Raw genomic sequence first — 16172 nt, forward strand, 5'->3', positions numbered from 1 at the left:
TGTTCTCTCACCTAAATTCTCTTAGTCTAATGCAACATTGAAACTGATGGCTGAATTAACACAAAAATCCCAGGAGTGGCTGGACAATTCACCATTGCTGATGAGCTCATTGAATATGTTAAAGGAAACTATTCCAATAGCAAAGGTATGAAACGTTTACTCCCTGTCTCCTTAACTGATCGAGTGTTGATTTTGTCTTGTTATGGTTTTTGTGCTAGTTGATTTGTACGTCTGGATTAATAATTATGCTTAACATCTCATAGCATAGGATTCCAGCAAAGTTGACCTTACCTCGGAGCTCCCTGATTCATAAAATAAGGTCCCCTCTGCTGCTGCTTACTCTAAAATGTGTGTGGAAGATGAGAAGTGTTTCCTTCTCTCATAGAAAGGGGAGCATTGCCTACATGCCCAGGCCTGAAAAACTTTCATGTGCCAGACTTCTGTCCGTGATGAATGATGCATCAGCCTTGCTGTCAGCATTGCAACCATTTTCACATGTATCATGAATGGGGAAAGGGCCTTGCAGCAAGTGAATGAGTGGGTGTGTGTGTGAAAGGTTTTAATCAGAAGCAAGAGACCAGAGACATCATAATGATTTCATAATGGAGTCTCCATCTCCTGTCATCCGGCTATCTCCCCCAAACTCAGGCTTTATGGGCCAACCACTGCTAATTTCTCAACAAAATGCCAAAGGTATTTTGGCTCCGCTATAGTTGCATACTTCCTATTAACTGTCTCCTCTCACATGTACCTTCTTGCAATTTGGGGGTGGGGAGCGCTTGCTCTCTCTCTGCTTGGGGGCGGGAGTTGGTGGAGCTTTCTCTGCAGTGGTGCTGAGGCTGCGGTACTTTTGACCATCTGGCCCATCACATGGGGTTTTCTAATGAGGAAGGTAGGCATATCTTTTGGGCCTTTTGCAAGGGAAGGTTAACTGATCAAACGGCTGACAGAGCTAGTTCCCTGTCTAATTTTTAAGTGCAAATTCACCTGTCTGTATCTTTATGGTATTTTAATTAAGCTGCTTAGTTTTTTAAAAAAGTTATATCATTGTTACAATGTGTTTTGAGGTCTTGTATGCCCCCTTGGAGCAACTTTGTTTTATGGGAAAGTATGCGGTCTGAAAAGTTTAAAATACTTTTTTTCATGATTAAATTAATATATTTGAGCCTTTCCCTAAATTGTAGAGATACCTGACAGGCTGGTACCTGCTCTATTATCTAAGAAAACCTGTTTGAGTCAGGAGGATCAAAATGGCTCTGTAGCATAATGAGTTGAAATATTTGAATTCAAGCTACAAAATTCAGACCTTCTTCATAAATCAGTGCTAAAACTCCCCTCTGGCGCTGAGTCCTATGGCAACAATCATTTTCTTTTTACTATGAAGTTGCAGCTGTCTTTTGTCAAATGATGTCTTTATTAACTCATGGTAGCATGTGAAATTCAAGACAATGTATCTGACAGAGCTAGCTATAACACAGGAACTTACTAACTCATGTAAGCAGTCAAATTCAGTATAACACAGTCAGTATAGCAAGGCTTGAGGGAAACCTTAGGGGTATTTTATTTTTTGTAACATGGAAATAAAATCTGGATGCTAGAAAAATTCATGCATCTCATGATGTCTTAATGGTGGCTTGTTTTTCTCTCAAGTAAGCCCATTTGAAAGCTTCATATGAAACATGCATATCAAGGCTATAAATAGGGATAAACAAAATTAGTAGCGCTCATAAAGTGCTATAAAGTGCACTGGTTTTGTTCTGCTGCCCTTCCGCTTATGCCTGATACAGTACTATCTGCTCCACTGTGTGCTATGGTTTTGTTTTCAATCTGTCATGATCTATGCTGCTGTGCTATGCTATATTTACAAATCCATTGTCTCTCCTGCATGTTCCCTTTCAAAGTTTGATAAACAACAAATATCCTTGTGCCACCTTAAAGACAATGTTAGTGAACTGGCTAATGGACCATTACAAAACCATCTATGAATGCAAACCTAACCATGCCTACTTAGAAGTTAGTCATACTGAATTTAGTGGGGCTTACCTTCTGGTAAGTGAGGTTAAGATTGTAGCCTCTTTCACTGCCTTGATTTCACAACTCAGTATAAACTTGCCATCCTATATTGCTTCCCTCACTCAGTTAACAGAGGTAGGCAGTTGAGTTACAAGTCAAGAAAATTTCAAGGGGAAAAAAGTAAAGGAACTTTAATTTAAATTTCCTTTTTTCCAAGTTATTACAAATCAAACCAAATTAATTTAATTCAATTTCTTAAAATCAGGTGTTCCACTCCTGTTCTAAACTTATGATCATGATCATCATTTCCTCACATTGCCACATCATTTCTTATTTTGAGTCCAGTTGAGATCCTTCACTTGCCGTTTAACCATTCTTCCAGCTGGCCGCTTTTTTCACCTTACAACCAGCACCTCCGTTACATCTTGTAAATAAGTAATCCATTTCACGTGTGTAGTCCTTCATATACATTGTTGTTCCAGACCTGGTGTGCTGGGAGAGTTAATTACTATCTTCCATTGTTCAGTTCTTTGCAGTGTTTATCTGGATGGTACAAGGTCAAATTTCATTTTTCCAGTTGTTTACCAACTAGCGTATGAGCTGCAGCCATAAATAACTCACGGAATGCATATCCAAACTCTGCCATTAAAATTCTGCTCTGGAGTTCTTCCTCGGCACACAGTTTCTCAAATTCAGTCTCCTTGCCAGATCTGTTTAGCAGCATTTCATTCTCTCCCTACTGCATTCCTCCAACAGCAGTTCAGGAATAATTTTAAATAAAGTCCATTCAGCCTCAGTCGAGGGGGGAGGGCTTAGTAAACCCTTGTTAAATTCCTTGTTGACAATAAATCAAAAGCCTCCCCCCTCTTTTTTGAAGTAACAAACAGAATAACATAGCAGTAGCTACACACATCCTTTTCATTATGCGGGGGGGGGGGGGGGGGAGGAATAAATGAGATCATTTGAAAACCATAAGAAAGCACCAAGCACCTTGTCCTCCCCCTTCCTTTCCTGGCTGTTATAAGGATTCTCAAGCTTCAAAGATAACATTCAGACCCCTTCAAAGAGCCAAGCACAGTCCTTTCAGCAGCTGACTGATTGCAGCCCATTAGCATATGTTGGTCCAGGAGCGCCTCTTGATTAATGCCAATTAACCGAATTGTGGATGAACCAGCTACAAATCATGCTGGAGATGGAGGCTCCTCCATGGCAAGGACACACTCCCAGGTCGCACCCGCTCTGCCTTTCAAGTTGGCAGACATGGGCTTGAGCGGCGCAGCGGGATGCAGGGAGTTCCCCAGACCCCACTGGGGAACATTGCCAGGTTTTTTGCCTCAAAAATCCTGACTATCCCCTGCCTGAACCTCCCCTTTGCCTGTGGAGGGCAGTGAGGAGCTACTGCTATTGAGTTCGTGATGTAGCCAGAAATCTAATTGAAGTTTACTTTTATGGGCATTTTTATAGTGGTCAAAAATCCAGATGGTTCTCCCCACTTTGACAAAGAGGCTAGGACTTTAACAGAGGAAGAAATATAAAACCACAGGTAATAAGAGAGATCACTTATTTACATATGAAAAAAAAACATTTTTGCATTCCATTGACTTCTAAAATTCACAATATGAAGCAGATCAAGGCTGAATCCATAACTCTATTTACCTGAGAGTAAGCCTCACTGAATTAAATGGGATTTACTTCTCAGGTTTGCAGTCTTAGTGCATATGGGCTGCCTTAGGCAACAAACAACACTTCAGAAATAAAAAAAGAAAAGCAACACCTGTGTACATCGGTGACTTTCTTATACCTTGGCAGTGCCTCCATCAGCCCCACTTTCCTGTTAATTCTCTTTCAAAGTAAATAAAGCAGGTAATGGCCCATGAATTAGCCATCTCCCCACAGGGTTCTAAACATTTATTGAGCTTCATGATAAGAGCATTGTGGAACATCAGGTGAAGTGACATGTAAAAAAATTACATTAATTATGTCAAACCTGCGTACTGAAGAAAATAAAATAGATGCCAGTGTGAATGTGGGTTGCATTCACTTCAAGGAATTCCATCCCTGAATATTGGGAACAAGAACTTTCCATATCTGCATCTGCCCATAGCAAAACTCTCCGACATCCCTAGCTATTAATAAAACTGCTCTCTTGCAGAAGGATAATTTTTGCCATTACTCTGAGGCCAAATTTGCTTAGTACTCAGACCAAGTTTAGATTTACAGTTTTAAAAAAAGTTTAAAAAAAGAGAGGATTGAGCTGTAGTGTTACATATTTCTTCCACTGTGACTCTTTTCTCCCATATGGATTACCTCACCCTCCTCTATATTGTTTTGAATGAAACTAGGAAGACTGATAAGCTCACCTGGAGAACTTTGATTAACAAAAACAGGCCATCATTCAGACAATGTGAGGCACATAAGTTCAGAAGTATTCCTCCCTTCCTTTAAACTGAGTTAGCAACAGTTACATGACATACAGAAACTGGATGCATAGTTTTGGGATGGGCAGATTAATAGGAGCGAAGGGAAGGGCATGCCAGAAATGTAGATATAGGGAGTTTTGGGTTTGACAGTCATCTTTGGATATTGGGGAACAGTTTGCTAAAACCCACTACATGCTCAGCCTTGGTATATAATTATCATGGCAAAATTGTGCTAATCCTGGTGTGTTCCATGGCTTGGTTCCAGTCCAGCCCTTTTTCTTCTACAAATGGAAAGCTTGAGGTTCAGTTCCTGGGCCTGGCCTACATGACACAAGAAGCCAGCCACTGAAAGAGGAAAAGCTTGTGTCTTCTCTGGGAACTGACCATACCTTCTTCACAGGGGACTCATTTCCTCCTTTTGACAACTGTGGTTCTAATTTTGAAAAGTGGTTGAATATACTTTGTTTAACCAAGCTCTCATTCCATTATTTCATAGAATGCACTGCATAATCCCTTTGTGCAAGTGTTCATCAAACTCATGGTGAAACTAGATGCTGATGACCTTCTAAACCAAATTGATGAGCTGGGTAAGTTGTTGCACACAGCCATGCATGCTAACAGTACTAGAGATGTTCCTGATTATACATCTTTACTTGTATCACATAAGTGGGTGGTTGCCGCTGATTTCTATAGGAAAACATAAGTGTGTATTACTTGCAGTACCCTGTGGAGACACCTATTTTTTGGGCCGCATACTAGTTGACACAGTACCCACTGAAAGGGACTACATTTTGTGGGGTGGACAGAACACCCCTGTTGCTTCCCAAACTGCAAAACATCAGGTTCTTGTGTGAAGTGGGATTGTTGCTCAGGGGTAACAGAGCCCTGTAACCCACTTTAATCATGCAAATCTAAAGTTCTGGTATGCACTTGAATCCCTTCACTTCCACACAATATTAACTGTCTGGAGACACCCAAAATGGGATGAACCCTAATGTGTGGTTTTATTTGTGAAGGGATTTGCTTTTTGTATGGAAGAGTATTTGGTCATTCAGCCCTCATCTGTAGTCTAAAGTGGTCTAGGCCAGATACAAGTTTACCCCTTTCAGAAAGAACGAGGCAATCATTAGATCTTTTTCAGCTTTATGAATCTGTGAACAGAAAGTACTAAAAGTAACTTCTGCTAATTTTTAGGTTTTCTTGTGTCTTCCACAGGAGAATAGATTATGGCAGAGGTGGTTTTAGGTTGGTGCAACTGGTGTGGTCATCCTGGGTGCCATTGTGCAGGCCTTGCCAAAACAATGCTGTAGAATACATTGTGAGAGGCTGGGGGCGGGGGGGGGGGGGGGTTGTCTCGCACAGGGCGCTGCTGAAATTTGAGAGCTCAAAGTCCACCACTGATTCTGGTTCTCTTGCTTCATTTCCCCACCCCACCCCCAGATGATATACGTTGGGAACTACAGAATAATGCTGACATCATAAACCAGCTTAGCGTCTTAGCAGGACTTTCAGTAAATATCTCCTCATGTGTGTTGTTTGATCGTATCCGTCCATTCAAGACTGTAGAGGAGCTGGAAATTGTGGCAAAAGATTTCTTTTTGAAGAATGAACTTCTTGCAAGTGAGTATTGTCATCTGAATTTGGATTTCTTTACTGAAATGAAATAGTTTTCAACCAAAATTCAAGATGAGGTGTTAAAATGTGGATCTTTGGGCTGAGATAAATCATTCTGGTCTGTTACATCGGTGGTTTGAAATACATTACTTGACAAATCAAAGCTGATCCCCAGTAGCATGGTTTCCAGCATCATTCAGAAATAACTTTTAAAACAAACAAGCTGTCTAGGAAGAAAGTGCATAATGCACTGAGGTTATCTGTAAGCAAGGTCTGTTGCGAGAATCACCAGGGACTGCAGTGGCCAGGTGTGAATCGGATGTACAGCTCACTTCAATTTTTAGTTTAATTCTCTTCCCACCTTTTCCCTCCAATGGGCACATGGGCAGCAGTGCCATATCAATTCTCAATTCAGCTGTCCCCAAATCTGATGATATACCTGTGTTTTTATTGTATACTAACTTAACATCCTTAAGATACTCTGTTTTGCAAATTGAGAATCATAGCAGTAGACATTATATTAATGCCTGTTCATTTTATTAAAGCATGCTTGAGATCACAAGCAAAATAAAGGGTGTACACAGCTAGAACAGTGAGAAGGCCAGGCAATTGTATTCAACCTGTTTTTGGCAGGTTCTTTTGAGCATCAAACCCAGGGGAAGCCTGTTCTGCCAATTCACCCACCTTTCCCTAGACTAGAGTGATTTTTAAAGTTTGCAGTAACTGCTTTTTATTTCTTAGCTATTTATTCTTTGATAATTTTAGTTACAAGTTAAACAAAGCAAAACAGTTGAAGTTGAACGCACAAAACAAAAGAAGTTTGCATTGTCAATTAAGAACTGCAGAATCAATATAGCATCTGATACATTAGTGGCATTTACCAGATAAAAAGAGATAGAATATCAGTATTACATACTGATAAGATCATGCCAGAACAATTTATGTTGTGTTGAATAATGTTGTGTTGAGTACTGAGGGATCATTATTACCATAAGAAATGAAATGAAACTATCGAGCTACAAGAATTACTTATGACTACACAAATCTGTTGCATCAATTCTTTCATTAAATGTAATCTTCAAATTCCATTATCAATTTTCTATATGACAAAACATTTTCTCTCTCTTCAGTTGGAGTTCTTTCTTTTGTCTTGTAGCACATATAGAAACAAGGTGATAAGGAACTCAGAAACATATTTAACAGGATTTGTTTGGTTATAATGGCTGACAGATTAGTTTACTTATTTCCAGAATGTCTGTATGGTGATGCATGTGATATAGGGACCCTGGGAAATGTTGTGGATGTTTCCCTATTAAAATGAAGCAATGCATGAGTTCGATTCCAAATTACTGGGTTTTCTTCTTTAGTGGTTACTGAACAAATGTTTAATTAAGGAACTTGCAAGATATCTGAAAAACAAAATAAAAGGTGACCAGTTTGTCTGAAGCATGGTTGCAGGGCTGGGGAGAGAAAAGTAAATGTGTGTTTGCTTCAGAGGCAAGTAGACGTGTAATTTAAGGAGGACATTTTGGTGGGGAGGACCAAACTTGGTGAGGAGGACCAACAGCAGACACAACTTCTGATCCCTGTCTATAGGTCTCTGAGTTTGCATGCCAGAGTTCAAGGCTAGTGTGAAGGGTCAACTTGCTGATGGCCCCCACCCCAGTAAGGAACCTACTGACACGAAGCCCCCTTAGCCCTGCTGCAGTGAAATGCATTTCTCTCTCTTTCTCTTTTAAAAGGTATCATTTTCAAGCCATTCTCAGACAGAAAGAGGGAGGAGACAGAAATTCCTGGCAACCTTTCCTTTCCACCGCTAGTCAACTACACCATCCGAATGAGCAGCAAGATTTCCCAAACAACCAGAAGAATACGAGAGAAAATCTGGACGGTGGGTCCACATAACTCAGCCTCGCAAAGTCAGATCTACAGCCGAGCATTTATCTACATCCAGGATAGCATTGACAGAGCAATCATTGAATTGCAGACCGGGAAAACCGCAGAAGAAATCGCAGTACAAGTTCAGGCTACCCCCTACCCCTGCTACAACAAAGACATGTAAGTCTGCTGACTAAACCTCGATAAGCAGAGTGTTTAATAAATGGTAGAGCGTTTACAGCAGTATGCTCTCTGTGGGGCTGCCCTTGGGCCTAGTCTGGAAGCTCCACCTGGTGCAGAATGGGGGTCCTGGGTGGGGGCACAAAGCTACCAACATGTGACACCACTGTTAAAACATCTGCCCAGGCTGCCCACCTACTACTGGGCCACCTTCAAGGACCTTGCACCAATTTACAAAGCCCTCAACAACTTAGGTCCAGGGTACCCAAGGGACTGCCTGAACTGTTATCTCCTGGCTCAGTCACTGAGATCATCTGCAGGGACATCATTGGCAACATTAAATTGAGTCTTTGGTGTCAGCAGCCCAGTGGAATGTTATGCAACAGAGATTTGGGAGGTGCTTTCTGTTTTAACCTTCAAAAACCTGCTGGAAACTGTTCTGCGCCACCAAGTTGATGCAGACAATAAGGAAACCATCTTTCCTCAATAGCAGATGATCTCTGAGTATACATTTTTATGAGGGTTTTTTTTAATGGTATATAGATATGGTATTATGATATAGTGTTATATAAATATATTTATAAATAAATAAACATTATAGTGGGACAGAAATATGGTCACTCACAACCTCAGCAGTTGTATCAGGCTTCTTTGCTAAAACACTTCCTGGTCAGGTAAAATCACCATAATGTGACAACTGGCAAAGGGATCAAGCAGGACCTCCAAAGCAAACAGCGATCCTGATTTGGATGGCTCATTCAAATCACAGTTTGATAGTTTGGATATAATGTCTGCCTGTGCTTTGATCCAACTCATGGAGAGTGTTACATCTGAATGTACCCAAGCTTCATTTATGCCTTCATAGGCTGCCTTAACAATATGCGAAACCCTGAAAAACTATGTTCCTTTTCTTTTATGCCAACCTCTACCCACCTCCCTTCCTACCCACACCCACCCACCCATTGTTGTGGAATCCTGCAACATCTGGTTGCCTGTATCTTAACTTTAAGAATTAAGTAATTTTTACTTCTCAGATAGGAATCTCCCCTTATTAAATTATTTAATGATAGCCATGGTAAGGTTTGATTTCTCACTATCACTGTTTTAGGCAATGCTAATGGTAAATTGTCTTTGATCCAAGTGTTTTGTGTAAGTAAACTCAGAATACAAGTGGATCCATACCAAATTAATACCATGTATGCTCTATCAATAAATGATTGCAAAAATATTCATTTTCAGTGGGACTTAGTTCCACGTAAATATGATTCAGTTTACAAATTAAACCTATGCATGTTTACTCAAAAGTAAATCTAAGTTTGCAGTCCTGTATACACAGGAAATTGCTAGGGAACAAACCATATTGAATACAGTAGGATATAAGTCTGAGTGAACATGACTAGGACAGGACTTGTCTGGCATAGATGTTATTGCTGCTTTCATATTCATCTCCTGAGAAGATTACAGCGTCAAGTGATATTTCTGCAAAACATGGCAAAACATAGTATGCTTTGTTTTGAGGTGGAAAATTGAAACTACTTCCAGTCTCTAACTTCATAGAGTTTTGCAAAGGTATAAGAGCCCTTGCACCTTTATCCCTACACAGGTTTATACAGAGGAATATTAAGTATCAGGCAAGGAAGGGTGGGGCACAAAACATGGCTCAGTGTAGGGACTCTGAGAGCCACAAACCAGTAGCTGTAGGTTTTTGTAATAGCAAAAATTATTTCATTGAATGTAGTTATCACTTCCTAGAATGAGCCAAATGTTTTTTAACTATGGTCCAAGTTTCAGAGAAAAAAACAAAGGCTTTTATGTTGAAAGTCATGTTAGTTATCCCTCCCTAATCCAACATACTTTGCCTTTGCAGCTAAATAATTGCTTTTCTTTTTACAGGTTCCTAACCAGTGTGACTTACTCCCTTCCATTCATGTTGATGGCTGCTTGGATACTTTACATTGCAGCCTTTGTGAAGAAACTCGTTGAAGAAAAAGACCTGAGGCTTTACGAGGTAGTCTGAAGTTTTGAGTATTCACCTCACCCTGCGGCTGTATCTGACAGAGTCTGAGTACCTGGGTGGGAGGAATCCAGTCTATAGGGTTCCCTGTTAACTTATTCACAGAGACTGACAGAGAAACCACTTATGAAAGCTATGCCCTGAGCTCCTCTCCAAAACAATTCAAACAAGCAAATTCAGTGGAAATTGCTTCTGGATAAGACCTGAGAAGGCAGGTCTCAGAGTTCATTTTTCAGAATGAGAGATAGACTACCAACAAGACTTGCACCTTTAAAAGCTAACAGCGCTAGTTCTCCAAGAATGTAGAGGGGCCTAGCAGTTGAAGTTGATCTTGAAGACATTCCAGTCTTCTTTGTGGTGCTCCTAAGTTGTTTATCACTCCTGTGTAGGGATGCAGGAGAAATTCAGTTCCTTTTCCCAGTGAAAGCTGAAGCTATTGAATTTGCACTTTCTGAAACAGTATGTGAACTGAAGCACATCTACATTTTGCGGTGCAGTTCTCCAACTAATGTTTGAAAATATGCATATATTCAGGAAAAGTATACATAAAAATGAATATATTAGTGAAAACTCCTTGCATTGGGGGACATTGCTTGCAAAATTGTGTACATTAGTCAAAACTGCATATAAAATGAGTTTGTATTCAATGTTGATGGATTTTCAGGAAGATTTTTACAATTTCATTTATAAATTGATGCAAAATGTGGAGAACTCAATTTAAGATTGGAAAAATGAGAAACCAAGAAAGTAGAAGGAGATCCTTCTGTTCTTACTCCTAATTATGCATATTTAACATTATTTGTTCTTTGAAATATTTCTTACCCTTCTTTCACCACAACACAATTCTAGGGTAGGATACAATTAAAACAGATAAATGACAACTTGAAAAATAATAAATGACAGGAATCCAGGCACTGGTATCCAGCAAAGGCCTAGGCAAATAGGCAACATCAGAAGGATGAGCAGGAGCTGCAGCACAAAGGGGAGGTGCTCCAAAGCTGGGGCCCACAATGACAAACCTCCTTGGTAGATCTCAACAGCCAGGCAGATCTATGTGGGAGGAGGCACTCTCTCTAAGTTATGTAGGGCTTTATAAGTCAATGCAAGCACCCTGAAATGGGCTTGGTAGCATATAGACACCCAGTGTAGTTCTGTCACGATTGGTGTAAATTGTTGGCAATAGGCAGTCCCCAATAAGAGCTCAGCTACCTCATTCAGCACTAACTGCAGCTTCCAAAACAGCTTCCAGGGCAGCTCCACATATAGTGCACATTTCAGCAGTTCATGCTTAAGGTTGTTGTTGTTTAGTTGTTTAGCCACGTCCGACTCTTTGTGACCCCATGGACCAGAGCACGCCAGGCATGCCTGTCTTCCACTGCCTCCTGCAGTTTGGTCAAACTCATGCTGGTAGCTTCGAGAACACTGTCCAACCATCTCATCCTCTGTCGTCCCCTTCTCCTTGTGCCCTCCATCTTTCCCAACATCAGGGTCTTTTCCAGGGAGTCTTCTCTTCTCATGAGGTGGCCAAAGTCTTGGAGCCTCAGCTTCAGGATCTGTCATTCCAGTGAGCACTCAGGGCTGATTTCCTTCAGAATGGAGAGGTTTGATCTTCTTGCAGTCCATGGGACTCTCAAGAGTCTCCTCCAGCACCATCATTCAAAAGCATCAATTCTTCAGCGATCAGCCTTCTTTATGGTCCAGCTCTCTCGTTACCTGCACTTGAAGCTTTCCCTGTCAAGACCATGTGTCCTGCGTGCTAGTTATGCATCATGCATATTATTAGCCCTGCCCCCATTTCATCAGTGTGCAGTGTGACAAAATATGTGCAGGAGTATAATTCTCACTTTCCTGGCACTCGAACAGGGAATATTTGTCTGGAAAAGTTCCATTGGGAACAAACATCAAGAGGAAAACTGTGGGGTGTAGTTGGGCAGGGTCTGTTGCTCAATGGAAGAGCACCTGCTTTGCATGCTGAAGGTCTCAGGATCGAACCCTGCAGAGACGGACCTTGGCACCTCAGATTTCAGCGGCACTCTGTGCACCGCCAAAATCTGGCACACCTCTCCCCACACCTCTCGCCATGCAGTGGAGTACTGGTGGCAGAGCCTGCTTTGGCACCCCAGACATTTTGAGCCCAGTACAGCCACACAGTCACACTCTGAGCCACTCTGATCCCTGGCATTTCCAGGCCTGACTGGGAAAGACTCCTGTCTGAAACTCTGGAGACCCACTGCCAATCAGTATCAGCCATGCTTAACTCGATGTGCAAACGGTCTGACCTTTCGTAAGGCACACAGCAAAGGGCTTCTTTGGGTTATGGTTCTCTAAAAGAAAGCCATAGATTATAGAAGAAAGGTCATTAGTAAGATCAGTGATTGGAAGCTGTTTGCTATTTTGTTTAGATACATCAGCGAGTTGTTAAGAAATTATTTCTTTCATAATTGGTTCTTCTGACATGATTCTACTTCCCTGACCTCTTACATACCATGGTGTTTTATGTGTTATTATCTCAAGTGAGGCATGTGCAAGATTAGATTTCCTGTGAGACAACATAGCGATCAATGTGAAAATCTTTCCCCTTCTTAACTTGATTTAGTTTTCAAACTGAACTTCCACCAGAAGAGCAAAAGGGCTTTGTAATTCTTTGTCTTGGTAGTCAGTGAAGTACAGCATCCACTTCCACAGAATCAATTATTGCCTTAGCCCAACTACTCTCAATTTAGTGTACACTTATTTAAAATATGAGGCTCTTTCTGCTAAAAGTGTTCCTGTGTGCTGTCCTAACACTCAGTGGGACTTTTAGCACTTTCATTAGCGATTCAATCGATTCCACAGGTTAAACAAAGAAAATTATTGTTTTTGAGCAAACAGATCCCCACAGAGATACTACTATTTCACAGAATCATCTCGGGTCCTCTAGTCGAACCCTCTGCAATGCAGAAATCTCAGCTAAAGCATCCATGACAGATGGCCATCCAACCTTTGCTTAAAAACCTTGCATGAACCACCTTCTGAGGGAATTTGTTCCACTGTGAAACAGCTCTGATGTCATTTGTGTAATATTAGAACAGCAGCAAGTGTGGAGAGTCTCAAATTTGTAGAGTTATATCTGTGTATCTAATCCTCAAAGTATTTGTAGGGAAAGGGCAGAGTAGCTCTGTCAGAGGTTAGCTTCAGAGAGTCTTGGCCATGCCAGAATAATTCTCTCTTGCAAAATGTGGTAATGCAGGCATGAGGAGGAGTTATAGTGTGATCTTCTCACACCTCTGGTGTTGCGTTTTTGCCAGGGAAGAAGCTGTGTTAAAGCAGCTCAACAATGTAACATAAGAAATGGTCCACACATTCTTGTTTATGCTGAGTTAAAAAAATAACCAGGCAAAATATTTGGGGCAAATGGAGCAAAATATTTCACACATGCACCAGTAGCATTCAGGGATGTCGTACAACGAAGTCTACCTTCTAATCCTTGAGTTATAAATGTTCACTCCAAAGAAACAGCCTGGAAATGTTAAATGGAGTGGATTTTAGGGTGGGGTGCATGATTTGTTCAGCAGATTGGCAATTTAAAATATTAGGTTTCTCAAAAATACCAGCTATTCTATCTATTTGGGAGGTAAGTGCCACTCCGTTTGAACTCCACCATGGTGTTAGTTTATTTATTTCATATTTTTTTTGTCATAGCTTAGCAAGTTAGAGATTCCAACTTTTTGATCATAATACATTAAAGATTATGGTGCAGGAAACAATACTTGTTGGAAGAAGCTGGCAGAGCTATTGCTGACCTGGCACCAGTCAATAGTCCCTACTGGGAGCACACTTGATAGGTTGGGCCATTGCCATTTGTAAACCTATCAATGCACACATAGCCCACTGGCCTTGTAAGGCAACCTCTACAACACCCAATTTTAAAACACACACACACACAAAACAAAACCTACTTTGCTGTTAGTCAGAGTTTGCAGAAATATGAACTGGAGAGGTAACAGTGACCTCAAGCATCTGATTTCTCACAATTCATTAGGGTGTGGATATTCAGTTTAGTGGGGCACAATTTGGGCATTCCTGGTAAGGACTGACATGTCCCTCTCAGAGATTGTAAAACTGAAATTAATGCTGCAGACCACCAGTCACCCCTTCTATTTTAAAAGAAGAGACAATGGCCATCTTACTATGTACATAATTAGAATATCCGGGTGGCACTGTGGTCTAAACCACTGAGCCTCTTGGGCTTGCCGATCGGAAGGTTGGCGGTTCAAATCCCCGTGATGGGGTGAGCTCCCATTTCTCAGTCCCAGCTCCTGCCAACCTAGCAGTTTGAAAGCACACTCGTGCAGGAAGATAAATAGGTACCACTGTGGTGGGAAGGTAAATGGCATTTCCATGTGCTGTGGCACTCATCACGGTCCTCCGTGCGCCAGTAGTGGTTTAGTCATGCTGGCCACATGACCTGGAAAACTGTCTGTGGACAAACACCGGCTCTCTCAGCCTGAAAGCAAGATGAGCGGTACAACCCCATAGTTGCCTTTGACTGGACTTAACCGTCCAGGGGTCCTTTACCTTTTTTACCTGGGTGAGCTCATGTTGCTCAGTCCCAGCTCCTGCCAACCTCGCAGTTCGAAAGCATGTCAAATTGCAAGTAGATAAATAGGTACCGCTCCAGCAAGAAGATAAACGGCATTTTCCCTCTGCCAGTAAAGCAAGATGAGCACTGCAACCCCAGAGTCGTTCACAACTGGACTTAACTGTCAGGGGTCCTTTACCTTCTTTAGAAGACGACAGCACTTAATTCTTTGGTGTTTGTCTAAATGGTTTTATTGCTTTAGAGTTGGCTAAATTGATTTTATTTTTCTTTGAGTTTGTGTTTCTGTGTTTTAGTCTGTTTTTACCCTGTGCACCTCTTTGAAACTGGTTTCTAAATTTGTTTTCATAATAAATAATAGTAATAACTAATATCCATGTTTGAATTCAATTAAGTGGCTATCCTTTTATTATTTCTCCCTCCATAGTATATGAAGATGATGGGTGTCAATTCCAGCAGTCACTTCATCGCCTGGTTCATTGAGTGCGCCACCTTTCTCCTAATTACTACCACGTTTCTCATTGTTATGCTCAAAGTTGGGAACGTCCTTTCCAAAATAAACGTTGTGATACTGTTCCTGTACCTCCTGGACTACAGCTTCTCCATCATCGCCATGTGCTACCTCATCAGCGTCTTCTTCAACAACACCAACATTGCTGCCTTGGTGGGCTGTCTCATCTACATCTTGACCTTTTTCCCATTCATCGTCCTGCTTGTCGTTGAGAATCACGTCAGCTTTTCCGTGAAGAGCCTGCTGGTAAACCTCTCAGCTGTGTTAAGATGCATGAAGGTGCTGGGGCAGCACCTGGAGCCCACAGAAGTTTTGGACTACAACTCCCATCCGCTCCAGCAGGGCAGTGCTAGGTGGGGCTGGTGGGAATTGTAGTTCAAGACATCTGAAGGCTGGGGGAAGGGTCATTTACCAAAGAATTTTTGTGTGTGTGTGTGGGGGGGGGTCAACTTAAATGCACATTTTGGCTTGTCTCTCAACCACACAATAGCAGTGGTGTAATATTAGGCCCAATTGCTTCAGGCAACAGGGTTCACAGGCCCAGCATATTCCAATGCTGATCTCCCTTCCTTCTTATTCCTGACGTAGATCTTCCTTCATCTCTACTTCCCTAGTGGGAAGGGGGGGGATGCCATTTTGGGGTCTGCCTCAGGTGCCAAAATGTCTTGGGTCGGCCCTAGTTAACACTTCTATGTTTCCTCTTATCCAATACAGGGTAAAATAGATGAGAACTGGCAAAATGTCTAGAATATTTGGTTTGGATGTGCAATGCTGGATTCAAAAAAGCACACTGATGTCATGATGCTCAGTCAGTGGTCCCCTAGAACTCTCTCTCTCTCTCTCTCTCTCTGTGTGTGTGTGTGTGTGTGTGTGTGAGAGAGAGAGAGAGAGAGAGAGAGAGAGAGAGAGAGAGAGAGTTTATAGAGTGAACTGCATGGATATTTCCTTTTTTAAAAAAGGAAA

The 16172-nt window shown here is 41.5% G+C and overlaps 1 protein-coding gene and 1 long non-coding RNA gene across 2 annotated transcripts in view; one reads left to right on the top strand and one right to left on the bottom strand.

Moving 5' to 3' along the window:
- The window catches only part of LOC307220191, a 203519-nt gene that overhangs the window by 111491 nt on the left and 75856 nt on the right, over positions 1–16172 (bottom strand). The gene's annotated exons all lie outside the window — the stretch shown is intronic.
- The window catches only part of ABCA12 (ATP binding cassette subfamily A member 12), a 122173-nt gene that overhangs the window by 51680 nt on the left and 54321 nt on the right, over positions 1–16172 (top strand). Inside the window, exons 20-25 of the mRNA XM_079974801.1 lie at positions 26–145; positions 4930–5020; positions 5874–6053; positions 7790–8105; positions 9999–10113; positions 15126–15455. Coding sequence (XP_079830927.1) covers positions 26–145; positions 4930–5020; positions 5874–6053; positions 7790–8105; positions 9999–10113; positions 15126–15455 — 1152 coding nt within the window. The remainder of the gene's footprint in view (positions 1–25; positions 146–4929; positions 5021–5873; positions 6054–7789; positions 8106–9998; positions 10114–15125; positions 15456–16172) is intronic.

The sequence above is a fragment of the Podarcis cretensis genome (genome assembly GCF_951804945.1).
Source record: "Podarcis cretensis genome assembly, chromosome: 1".
NCBI lineage: Eukaryota > Metazoa > Chordata > Lepidosauria > Squamata > Lacertidae > Podarcis > Podarcis cretensis.